Here is a 13070-nt window from a genome sequence, read left to right as displayed (position 1 = left end):
AAGTCAGCGATGTGCCGTCAGTTCGAGGAACGTCTCGTCGCTGGGGTCCAGAAGAAGAGAGCAGAGGGTTATGCTATCTCAACGCTTGCTCTCAGGCTGAAGGCAATTAGCTTAGCTAAGAAGGATGACATTGGGGACTTCACGGCCAGCCCGTTGTGGGCCTACAAGTTCATGGCACGCCATAAACTGTCAGTTCGATGTCACACACATCCACATCTCCCAACATCTACCCGATGATATAGCTGATAAGAAGTCCATAAGTCAAGGTGTGGGAGGAGATACCATCGGACATTATCAAGCGAGCATTTCTCAAATGCTGCATCTCCAACAACATGGACGGCACGGAGGGCAACATCATTTGGGAGGAGGAGGCTGCTGTTCGACGAGGAAAACATTGACGAGGATTTCCTCGGTTTAGCTGAAAAGCTTCATCAAATGCATACAGCCCTTTTCAGGGCCACATATCCACAATAAATTTGTATGATACCGGTATGAATCCCTTTTCTTCCTTTTTCTAGTTACAAAAAAAATCCTCTTTGTAATATTAAAAAATAAGAAAGAAAAATATGAACTTCTTGGTATCCTCTCCTCTCTCTTCAACTTCTTGAAAATGAGAATAAGACTGCTACACAAAATTAAGCAGACATGGGAGTTAGCATGTTGATACCTCCGTCACTTTGTTCTGTACAAAGTTAATGTACAAAGGTATTTAGATCTAGATTAGAACACAGAATGATCAATATATTCATTTTGTTTGAGGGTGAAAAACAGGGGTGCTATTAATACACGGCCATGGTTTACACACCGGAAATACGGTACACAAACACACAAATGTACAAACACACATTGTGTTTTATATCGGTAAGATGTGGTCTGTTGGCATTGCAACATTTAAATTCCACTTTGATATTTCAACAGCAGTTCATAAAACCATCTTGTGTGGCACATTTTTCACGAGCTTTCTTTAATATTGTATTTTTCATACAACCAGTTACTATTTAAACCACGATTTGTATGTTTAAATTGTCATTGAAAGGTCGCATTTGTTGGGGGAAAAAATAATTGGTGACTCGTTTTGTCCTGGAGGCCTTGGTTACTAAACAGCAAGTGATACAGGTTTGAGTTGTCTTCTCCTGTTGCTCCTTCACATTGCTCCTTTTTGTTGAAGATAAGGTGACAATCATCTGAGCTTGTTTACTCCACAAATGTGGCATATCATGACAGCAGGTTTTAATTATCATTTATTTTGCTCGATTTTCTGTTGTACTTTTACATGCAAGAATGTATGGATACATGCCCATTGGCTTGGAGTTTCTGATGCTATCCGAGAATGCTAGTTTGCAGACAATTTGGACTTTGTGAGTTGAGCTAACTAGTCGATGTTGTGTGTGCAAGTCGCAAAGCACATGGCACTGTAATACTTGAGGATGCCTTGAAATGTGATAAAAGTAACACTGAATCAGGATGCAAATTGAAGCGATTTGGTTGTCAACTAATAGGAGCAATTTTAGCCAATATCCTATTAATAGTGTGTGTATAAAACCAAACATGTCAGATCTTTGCTCAAAAATGCGGAGTATGTCATGCTGTTTCTTGGCACGCATTGTTTTTTGTGGTGTTTGTTTTTAAAAACTACTTTTTCTGCCACCGTTATCTCGTTTTATGGTCGTTATCTAACTCTAATCACCCTACACAGGTCTCCATGCACACAGCTCCGAGTCCTGGCTACCGAAGTTCATCAGGAAGCCCCGCTGCCATCGAGACGCTTAGCAAAACGAATCTGTACATCAGGGGTCTTGATCCTTCGACCACTGATCATGACCTCGTAAACCTTTGTCAACAGTATGTCCATCTGACATTCTTCTTACTGTCTTATCTTTTTGATGTTTGCATTGTGATGGGCATATAATAGGTAATCATATTATCCCTTATCTTTTTGCACCACTTTTAATGGAACATTTAATACTTTTGTGGATTATAGGCCTTCTCCTGCAGTTTTGTACTTTCTTTTTAATCTGTCTATCCACACCCACCTGTCCTCACCTTTCCTTTCTTTCCTTTTGATTAATCTTTTGTTGGTATATTTTAGAAAGGTTCTTGGTACGCCGAGGTTGCTAAGTGTTTTTTGTGGTTGGATCAAACGAGATTTGCATTTTAATAACATCAGTTGCTTTGCCAGTTTTGAGACTTGAGTTTCTCATCTGAAACAAATGTGCCAATTCCATCATCCAGCAATTGCATGGCTGTTGCTCATTCAGCAGTACAAGTATGAAACAAGAAAAAGAGTAATCAGAGGTTGCAGACCCTCACCAGGGCTTCTTTTCTGTCGTCTATTTTGTGTGGTGTTTGTGTACAGGTGTGTTACGTAATTATTACGAGACATAATTAGAACTGCCTCTTTACAACTGCTGGCAGTGATGACCGGGTACAATGACGTCTCGCTTTGATGCAATCCCGCTCTGATCGGACACCTGACCCTGACCCTTGACATTTATTATTATTCAATTGCATTTAGAATGCGATTAAAATAAATTCAATTCAAATCAAATGGAAGACCAAATAGGTACAGCACTGCATTGGAGTCATCAGAAGGAACCCGAACAAGCAAAAAGAAAAGATGAAGTCATCAGGAAGAACCTGGATAGGATTTGCATTTCAGCTGCTACTCCTCTACCCACAAACCCACAAACAAGTGAGCCAAGTGAGCCTTGTTCAAAAAACAAAAAAAACCCAGATCAAAAAATTAAATAATTCCGGCTGCCAGACAATGTGTCCAATCAAGTTGAAATTTAAAACATTTATTCCCCATTACTAATAGATCACAGTTTTGAAGTTTCACGTCAATTGATTAAGCGGTTCCAGAGAAAACATTTAATATTTTCTTAAATCCAATATGGCTGCCAAACCATGTGGCTTGTCAATTATTCTGAAACACCATGTACACATGCCTTGGTGAACATTTGTGTGAAGTTTCTCCTCGATCTGTCCAACCGTTCTGGAGAAGATTTTAATTTTTTTTCGGTTAAATCCAATGTTGTTGTGAAACCATGTGACCTATGACATCATATGTGTGAACCTTTTGTTCCTCATGGATAGGTGGTCACATGTGTAATGTTTTGCCTCGATGTGTTCAACCATTTCGGAGAAGATTTTTGAATGTTTGAAAGAAAAAAAAAGCAATATGGCTGCCGAATCATGTGACCGATGACATCGCCAAAAAATTTTTGTGGACCAATTTATCCTGAGATGCCCCTCAAATCTTTTCATACTGATTGGATGTAGTGCTCTACATATGCTATTATGATGTTATAACGAAGGCACCTGCGTTGTCATTAAAAAAAATCACTCATTCCTCATGAAGAGTACTTGCTATTTGCCAAGTTTCAATTTTTTCCTTGGAGTGGTCTCAAAGATGCAGCGATCTAAAGTTTTTCCATTTTTCAAATATGGCTGACACACCACCGAACCTATGACATCATAAATATCATTAAAACATTCTACACGAGTAGTCGCACCAATGGTGAAAATTTTGTCTCAATCCGACAAGCGGTTGCGGGGAAAAATACGAAAGTTCTGTGCGGATAGACAAACAGACAAAGAAACTGACACCAATGCAATACCCTCTCCTTCGGCGAGGGTAATAATCACCAGCATGATATTCAGACATGGGGAGATGGATATTGAGACAGAAAATGTGATGTTGCATCCATAATACAAAGTAGTGTTGGTTAAATTGAAGGGATGTTGATGTACTTGTTCAATTGTCCACTTGTTCAAATTCCAGACGAGTGCAAAGATTAAGTCAGTCGATTATAATCTCAATCTTTTGTTTAAGACTTTAACTGGATTATGGAATGATGCAAAGTTTTTTGTAATACAGGGTTGAGACATCTTTGGAGTGAAACAAAAGTCCAATAATATAAACCTGAGAATTTCTATGTCTGCAATCAAAACATTCGCTAATCAGCCATATTTGACAAAATAGTAGTAGTCCGGGAGCCAACCTGTGTACGAGGCTGTTTTAGGGTTGGACCTTACAGCCTCTGCTATAAAATTTTACACCCCAGGATGTTTAGATATATGTTTGCAGTTCATGAAAACCAATGTTGGCAATTCATAAGCTCTTGCGAAAAATTTTGGCGGCCGTTTTTGTTTGAGGAAGATTTGAAAAATTTGATAAAACAGCAATTGTCAATAAAATTTCTAAAAAAATTAAAAAATCACATTCATGAAAAATAAATGTGAACTAAATGTAAGAATTCAATCAGTGCATTGTAAAATGACAAAAAAAATTGCCTTTGTGAAAGTAAACCTCGTAAAAGTACATAATTTTGTGAAAAATGCCTTAAAAATAACGTTTTTTGAAGATGGCCTTTAGAACTTTTCTTATCATAGGCAGATGCTGCATTAGAATACTAATTTCTCTTAATGTGATATGAACATGGTATCCATGGCTAATTAAAACAGCAAATTTGATTGAGTTCTATCAATTTTTAAAGAGAAAATTAACATTTTTGTCAACCAAAGTTACCCCTACCCCCAAAATCCTCTTACTCTATTGAACACAGTTCGGTTAAGGTTTGCTGGATCCAGGTTGGGTACTTCACAGTTCACTCTTCCAAAGGAAAATTCAATGGTGTTTGGAGTGACATGGCCCTGGAGCAGACATACAACAATGAAGGGAAGACATCTCTGTTCAAACGCATATCTCAGGCACCAGCTGCTCGAGATAAATATGTGAAAACAGCACCATTTCTCACAGCTGTATCAGAGAACATAAAGTCTATGGCTAATCTAGGCCAACAGGAATCTACTCATCATGGAGAAACACAGAAGCAGGCAACAGAAGAACATATGCATGTTGAGGAGATCAAGAAAGTGATATGCCAGCAGATGATAAACCCATTCCAGTGTAACAACCAAGTGTATCTGCTCAATAGAGCAACTAGTGAGAAGGCTGCTTCAAAAGACTTGGTCCATGCTCAAGCTAAGGGCATGGAAGCCATTATGAAAGCAGAAGAGGTGGTCTCTATTAAGATTGAACCACTGAAGCTGGTAACTTTCTCCTCACAGAAGAAATCAAAACCATCAAGGAAACAGAGTTTAATCAGGATCTATCAAGATGAGACTGCAACTACACGTGTGCTGTGTTTCTATCGAGATGCCGACCCAGTCACAAGACAGATTGCATTTTCCCATGAGTGGACAGACTATCCATCATCCCTGTTTGAGGTTGATCCACGCTTAGCACAGGGGGTTGTAATGCGCAAAGGCAACGAGTCTGATTTTGTGGCAGTGCTAATTGCTGAAGCTGAGCAGGATGTTGTTTTACAGCTGCCATCATTACCACAGAGTGACCTATACACAGTTTATCTGGTAGACACAATGGCATTTGTAAATAAATACCAAAAAATGGGTGCGAAAACATTTGGTGAACTTCCCCAGCTGTATCTTCGCAAGCAGGTGTATCCTGCAGTTGAAACCTGAAATGTGCAACTGTGTCAACATCATTGGTGATCAGTATGATTTTGATGATAGCCATACTTTGAAGGGTCATGAGCAGCAGAGGAGAAACCAGACAGACCAGGCAAGACAATTCTCACCATCCAAGAGTCTAGAAATTCCGGTCTGGAATTTATTCATGAAGAATCCAAGAAATAAAGGAAATCTTCAGAACTTCATTGGCACTTCCCTTTGTGAGAGTCCTGAAGCTATTCCGGATGGAGTGACCATCATTCTTGGTAGTATGATGGAAAACAAAGGTCACACTCTTTCCATCACATCAGCATCAAGTTCAGTTCTGGACTTACCTTGTGAAGAACATGAAGAGGCAGACACAAGGATTATTGCTCATCTTGCGTATTGTGTGGAATATCTTGATCACCATCAAGCTGTTGTGCATGCAACAGATACAGACATAATTATGCTGTGTATATATCACTTCTGCTGCTTGAACACATTGCAAGAACTCTGGATACAACGGCAGAATCAATACCTACCTATTCATGAGCTGGTAGAAGTGTTGAGCAAGAAGTACCAGAAAATCCTCTTGATGTCGCAGCTACACTTCTGTGCACATATGTGTTGTGTGGATGTGACACAGTGAGCTACCCATTCCGAAGGGGAAAAGAAGAGGTCAGGTCAGGTATGGGAGCATGTGCCAGACCAGCCCGTCGCTTCGTCCTCTTCCGCCCGGTACTCCAGGGGCCTCCGTCTGGCCATCCCCCAGGCAGATGCCAGGCCCATCCCCATCTCCTTGAGATGATGGTCAACCTGCTGCAACCATGAGGCACGTGGTCGGCCCACTGGCCTCCCACTCATGAGACTCCCTCGCTGAGAGAATCTGGTGAGCAGGATCAGCGTCAGGAAAACGAGCCACATGTCCATACAGCCGCAGCTGACGCTCACGGACTATGCAGGTAACAAATCTCATCCGAGTCTCTCTCAGCAACCGCTCGTTGGACACAAAATCCGACCAGCGATAGCCAAGGATTCTCCGAAGAGACCTGGTACCAAAGGAATTAAGTCTCCGTCTCAGATCCTTGGTCAAAGTCCAAGTCTCGCACCCATAGAGCAAGACTGGAAGTACCAAGGACCTGAAGACTCAGACTTTCGTCCTCCCGCACAGGTACCGGCAGCGCCACACCCCATGATCCAGTGAATCCATGACTCCCCAGGCCCGACCCAGACGTCTATTGACCTCCGGCTCACAACCTGCGGAGACATGAATATCACTGCCAAGGTAAGTGAATCTCTCCACGACCTCAACATCCTCACCACAAACAGACACAGACAGGACAGCAGCATCCAAGATGTCACCGAAAGCCTGGATCTTAGTTTTGACCCAAGAAATCCGTAATCCCAACGGCTCCGACTCCTCATTCAGCACCTCGAGGGCCCCCAAGAGGATGTCTAAAGTCTCCGCAAAGATGACTGCATCATCTGCAAAATCAAGGTCTGAGATCTTGACATTGCCAAACGATGCACCGCAACTTGATCTCTCCGACATCCTCCCTAGAATCCAGTCCATACAAGTGCTGAAAAGTGTGGGGGCAAGTACACATCCCTGACGAACTCCAGTAACAACTGGAAATAAGTCAGAGATGGTACCACCACACTTCACAGCACTCTCAGTACCAGAGTAGAGTTCAGACATCAGATCGATCAGTTTCGGTGGCACCCCACGAAGACCAAGAATCCTCCAGAGGACATCCCGATTCACTGAATCGAACGCTTTACAGAGATCAACATAGGCTGCAAGCAGCCCCTGCCGAAACTCTCGTCTGCGTTCGGTGAGGACACGAAGTGCAAGGATACGGTCAATCGTTGACCTCTTTGGTGTAAAGCCTGACTGCTCTGGACGCTGGTGCTCAAGCAGATGGTGGCGAACCCTATCAAGAATTATCCGAGCAAAGACCTTGCCCGGCACTGAGAGCAGCGTCACCCCTCGGTAGTTTTTGCAGTCTTGGCGATCACCCTTCCCTTTCCAGAGAGGGACAACAAGGCCCCTCTTCCAGTCAGTTGGGATGATGCCTGTGTTCCTGTGAAAAGAAGAGCGGCACAGGTTTCTCTGGGACTGATAGGAAACCTTCCCCACCTTGTTGATTTTGGAAGAGATAGTGAAATGGCAGCAACAGAATGTGTCATTGATGAGGCCAGAGTATACTGGACTGCTCTGCATGGCCAAAAAGGGTTCAGCTGTTTGGATACCCTCAGGCAGCATATGTTTGTCTCTTCAAAATTAGACCTTAGGTCACTGCCAGCAACAGAAGATGCGTTTTACTTCCTTGTTTTAAGAGCATTGTATCAATTGCTTCTGTATAGACGTGCACATCTCAGTGACCGAGCACTTCCCCAGCCACAACATTTGGCAGAACCCTTATCAATGGAAAACTGGTCCCAATTCTCATGTCTAAGCCAGCCAAGCCAAACATAGACAAAACGGTGTCTTGCATGTGCAAATTATCCAAATGTCTGAAACGATGTTCATGCAAAAGGCTGCTGTGCCTTGCTGAGTGACATGCATATGCCTTGGTCAGAGAGGTTCATGTGGTGGAGTTGTTTCAGAGAGTGACTCTTCCTCTGAAGAGGATGTTTCATGTCACAATATTGTGTTAATCCATTTCTAATTTTATCTTCCTTAAAACCATGGCATGTAAAAGTATGTTCTTGTTCCTGACCCCATTGATAGTCAAGCATTTCTGAGTTACATAAATCTTTTGTTGTTTGACATATAACCTTGTCAATTGAAGGTAGGTTAAATCTACACCAATTGTGATATAGGAAATGAACTCCTCTTTAATATGAGGGGTCATTTGTGTATATAGGTTTAGTGGTTATGATTTTAGGACAATATGAATTACCCCTACCCCATCCTACATCTTCGCTTTTGCCAACATTTTGTTATCAGAGGGGGCTCGCAAAAGTGTTGACTGTGTTGTTGCGCAAGAGTTTCACCATTGCCAACATTGGTTTTCATATACTCAAAGGGTGTCTCTTTATGAAAATCAACACAAAAATTTTATAGCAGACCGGGCAATTTTTTTTAATTTTGATCGGTTGGCTCCCGGACTATAGGTGCACCATGGCCAAATTCCAAATTCCTGCCCTAACTTCTTCGTCAAACATTAGACTTTGCCAGCCGGTTCGTGAAAGACTTCAACCAGAAACTTCCTCCTGGATGTAGAAGAACCTCACTTACCTTCTCGGTGTCTAGTCTGAGTTTTATTCCGTGTTTGGTGATAAACTGTCATATTAGTGCTTCACGGGCAGGGCGTTGCATCACAAAGTGTAACGTCCCTCGAATGAACGTTAAACTAGGCGTCGCATCTGTCAGCATTAGTTAGTGGACCTTGAAGATCCCAAAGTGTCTTTTGCGAAGAGTATTTGAGTTATACCTGGCACCTTGGAACAAATTCCAAATTCGTGATAGCTTCAGTCAAACATCAGGCTTGGCCAGCCGGTTCGTGAAAGACTTGCGCCAAGAGTATACACACACGCTATGAGTCACCAACCCAAAGAAATTGGAAAAATGTGACAAGGAGATGGGAGAGTAAATACAACTTCATTAATTTGCCTTTCATTTCTGTGTATGTAGCCATAGCTCATCTACGGATGGCCAATACACAGATATGTTCAGAGCCAATCAAGGGTCCAAAAACACCAAAGTGATGTCACACCTGTTTCTCTACCATTCGTGGAAAAGATGTGGCTTCTTTCACAGAAATGACTGGGAGATTTGCTGATGTTGCATTCCCTGCATGTTCATGCATTTTATTTCCTGTAAGAGTACAAAGTGGAAAGTTTTATCCTGATCAGATATACACTACCGGTTAAAAGTTTTAAAACACCCACATTTTTCAGTTTTTACTGAAATTTAAGCAGTTCAAGTCCAGTGAATAACCTGAAATGGTACAAAGCCAAGTGGTAAACTGCCATGGGTTAAAAAAAAGTTTAGGTTACCAAAAACAGAAAAATAATGTAAATTTCAGAGTTGTTAAAGAGGACCTTTTCAGGGAACAAGAAATGGGTTACCAACTGCCGCTGTTCTGCAGCAATGGAAGTACATTAAGCCTTGAAAGTTGATGCAAACAATTCTTGCAGGTGTCCCAACTTTTGTTGATGAGTTAAAACCCTCTGTCTGTTTAAAAGCAATGTTGGAACAGACTGTGTTGCTACACCCTCTGAAGGATTATTTGGACAATATTGCACTGCAGGAAGTAGTATATTGCTATCATAATGGCAAAGAAAAGACAATTAACAAAGGAAGACAGACAGAACATTATAACCCTTAAAAGTGTAGGTCTTTCCTTTAGAGAAATGGCAAAGCAGCCAAGGTGTCAGTGAGTACAATTTCCTACACCATCAAAAGGCACTTGCAACTGGAGGAAACTCTGACAGGGAGAGGTCTGGCAGACCCAAAGCCACAACACAATCAGAAGACAAGTTTCTGAGTGTCAACAGCTTGCGTGATATGCGGCTCACAGGACAGCATCTTCCAGCACATCTTAACACTGGTCGAAGTAAGGAAGTCTCAGTTTCAACTGTGAAGAGAAGACTTCGAGCTGCAGGTTTGACAAGTCGATTGGCAGTGAGAAAACCATTGTTAAGATGGCAAAATAAGAAAAAGAGGCTTGCCTGGGCCATGAAGCACCACCAGTGGACTACTGAAAACTGCAAGAAGGTCTTATGGACCAATGAATCAAAATTTGAAATTGGTTCAGCACGCAGGGTTTTTGTACGCCGTCGAGTAGGCGAAAGGATGGTTCCTCAGTGTGTGAAACCAACTGTCAAACATTAAGGAGGAAGTGTGATGATCTGGGGCTCTTTTGCTGGATCCAGAGTCGGCGACTTGCACAGTGTGACTGGCACCCTGAACCAAAAGGTCTACCACAGCATTTTGTAGGACTGTGCAATACCCTCTGGTCTATGCCTCGTGAGTCAGGGGTTCATCCTACAGCAAGATAACGACCCAAAACATACCTCCAGGCTATGTCAGAACTACCTTAGAAGAAAAGAACAAGACGGTAGGCTTCAAATCATGGAATGGCCAGCACAGTCTCCAGACTTAAACCCCATCGAGCTGGTTTGGGATGAACTGGACATGAGGGTGAAAGCAAAGCAACCCACAAGTGCAACACATTTGTGGGAACTTCTGCAACAGTGTTGGAAAGAACTTTTAAAACAATATTTAATTTCCATTGTAGAAAGAATTCCACGAGTATGTTCGGCTGTTATATCTGCAAAAGGTGGCTACTTTGATGAGTCCAAATTTTAGATTAAATTTTGTTCAACAAAACTATTCCATGATTTTCTTTTTATCTGCAATTGTTTATTTGTTCTCTGCTTTAATTTCAGAGTACATTGAAACATTAAACTGCTAAAATTTCAGTAAAAACTGGAAAAATAGGGGTGTTCTAAAACTTTTGACCGGTAGAGTAGCAGACCCCAAGCTTGAAACGAAAAGAGCCAGGTTTTTAAGATAAGTCCAAAATTGGTACTTGTGAGCAGGATGGAGAATTCACCATGAGTCAGGTAGAAGGGGGAGGGGAAAGGTGATGGATCAGCACCAGAGCACGACTGATTGCAGATGTGCATCATTTATATATTTATTTCAGATACACTTTGTGCTACATTCCACTCGCCTGCATCCTTTTACTCATCTCTGACAAAAATATCAAGGTCGTAAGCGGAAAGCAGAGGGGGTCCAGGCTGTTTGGAAAGAAATAAACTTTATTCAGGGTATTCTGCATATTTTCAGGGGAAAGGTAATTGCTTCAGAAGGGCAGGGTGCTCTTTTAAAGGAGCAGGGAACATTCTTAGCGGGGTGGGATTGAGCGGAGCACCCTTCCGAATCATTATAGCTTGGAGTCTATGTTGAAATCATCGGTATTTAGAAATTTTACGTTTTTTTGGTTTTTTCTATAAAAGTTGGGAAGTAACAACTACAGATTTTAGGAATATGGCTTCACAACGTACTGAGAGATAGATTTTGGTGTCGATTTACAAAAGTAGAAACATTAGCAACTGTTTTGGTCTCAAGTTACTTTAAACAAGACTAAATTGCTGTTACAAGGCCAATAGAAACAAACGCCAGCAGCAAGTTTTAAAGATGGGATTGATTTAAGCATATTGAGTCATGCAAATGGCAGATGGAATCATGGGATGATATATGGAAACTTGTACTTTAATGATAAATTGTTTGTGGTCCAAAGTAAGTGGTTAGAGGTTCATCCATGTTCCCATTGTAGCATCATTGCTGGTGATGTGGTATACGTCGCTGATGAGTAATGACAGGGAGCCGATATTGATGGCCTAATTTGTATGTACCTTCGTTCAGGGGCTACAGCTTTCTCAGCGTGGTGTCAATAACGGCAAAGGCAGTTAGCCTTCCGTTGGGAATGAACTTGCCATCTTGAGACCGTTGGACATGACGGGCAGCAACAATTCACGATTGCCGCAAAGTCTCCATGAATTGCCCGCAATGTGTGCAGCCCTTGCCAGAGTGAGGGAACATTTATAATTATAGTTGAGTCTTGGACGTGCAAAATTGCCTGAAGAAAATTTACAGTGAGGCATTCAAAAGTTTTAAAATATGAAAAGATAATTTAACGAAATATGGCCTTCACAAGCTAAAATGTCAAAGACCGCAGAATAATAGGCTCGAAGATTGATCTGTGCTCTTGGCATAGTTTATGTTAAAAATATGACTATAATAAAGAGCAGTCATTAATACAAGCGTACAGTCGTTCAGGGACATAGAAAGAAAGAAAATTCTCAATGGGGAATCTAAGCAACGATTTTGAAAAAAGAAACTTGTCAATAGCTAAGCTGTTCCATTCTGAAGGTTAAAGACCCTTTCGGATATTTTACAGAGAAGACCTTTGCAAGGGAAACTTTGTTGAATTCCACATTCACTGTTGGGGTCGAGCATATAACGTCAATCACCTTGATTCCTTCGAATGCTTTCTGGACGATAACTACTGCAGGTCTCCTTGGGGCAGCAGGACAGCTCAGTTGAAAGCATGCTTTCCATTGAGCTGTCTAATTTGGGTTTGATGCCTGACAGGGTTAGACTTAACTAAAAACTTCTGTTTTGTGCAGTGCCAGCAGGGAGTGCGGTATTTTGGAGTATGTTGTATTTGTATGACAATGTAATGCCAACTGTCCCATCTGCGTTTAGGTTGGTGATATTAAAGCCTTCCACTGCATCTTTTGAAAAGAGCAGGCAACTGTGTTGGTGTTCTGGCAAGGTTCTCTGCTTGGGTGAATTGCCACCACCTGCAGTTAATGGGAATGGGATGCTTAGGTGTAGATATGACACAGGTATGATGGGTCTAGGTTTCCTTATATTGCCAGGAGTGAAGTTCTAAAAGGGGCTGCCGGCAGTACAGCCTACACTCTCGATTCTAGAGGTATGCACACATGCCTCTGAGCTGTCTAGTCTGGGATAGATTCTGGCCCTGCCTATAAACTGTCTGATTGATGTTTCATAAGCAGGGCGATTCATCAATGTGTGTTGTCCCTCGGGTGGATGTTAAACTGGGCATCCCATCTGCTGGCATAAGTTG

The 13070-nt window shown here is 41.8% G+C and overlaps 1 protein-coding gene across 1 annotated transcript in view; it reads left to right on the top strand.

Annotated features, from left to right (window-relative positions):
• LOC147032907 (RNA-binding motif, single-stranded-interacting protein 3-like) overlaps positions 1-13070 on the top strand; it is a 192516-nt gene that overhangs the window by 46775 nt on the left and 132671 nt on the right. Inside the window, exon 2 of the mRNA XM_085870933.1 lies at positions 1697-1842. Coding sequence (XP_085727059.1) covers positions 1697-1842 — 146 coding nt within the window. The remainder of the gene's footprint in view (positions 1-1696; positions 1843-13070) is intronic.

The sequence above is a fragment of the Eptatretus burgeri genome, chromosome 2 (assembly GCF_056783735.1).
Source record: "Eptatretus burgeri isolate ZD-2024b chromosome 2, Ebu_testis_v1, whole genome shotgun sequence".
NCBI lineage: Eukaryota > Metazoa > Chordata > Myxini > Myxiniformes > Myxinidae > Eptatretus > Eptatretus burgeri.
This window is presented reverse-complemented; position numbering and strand designations above follow the sequence as displayed.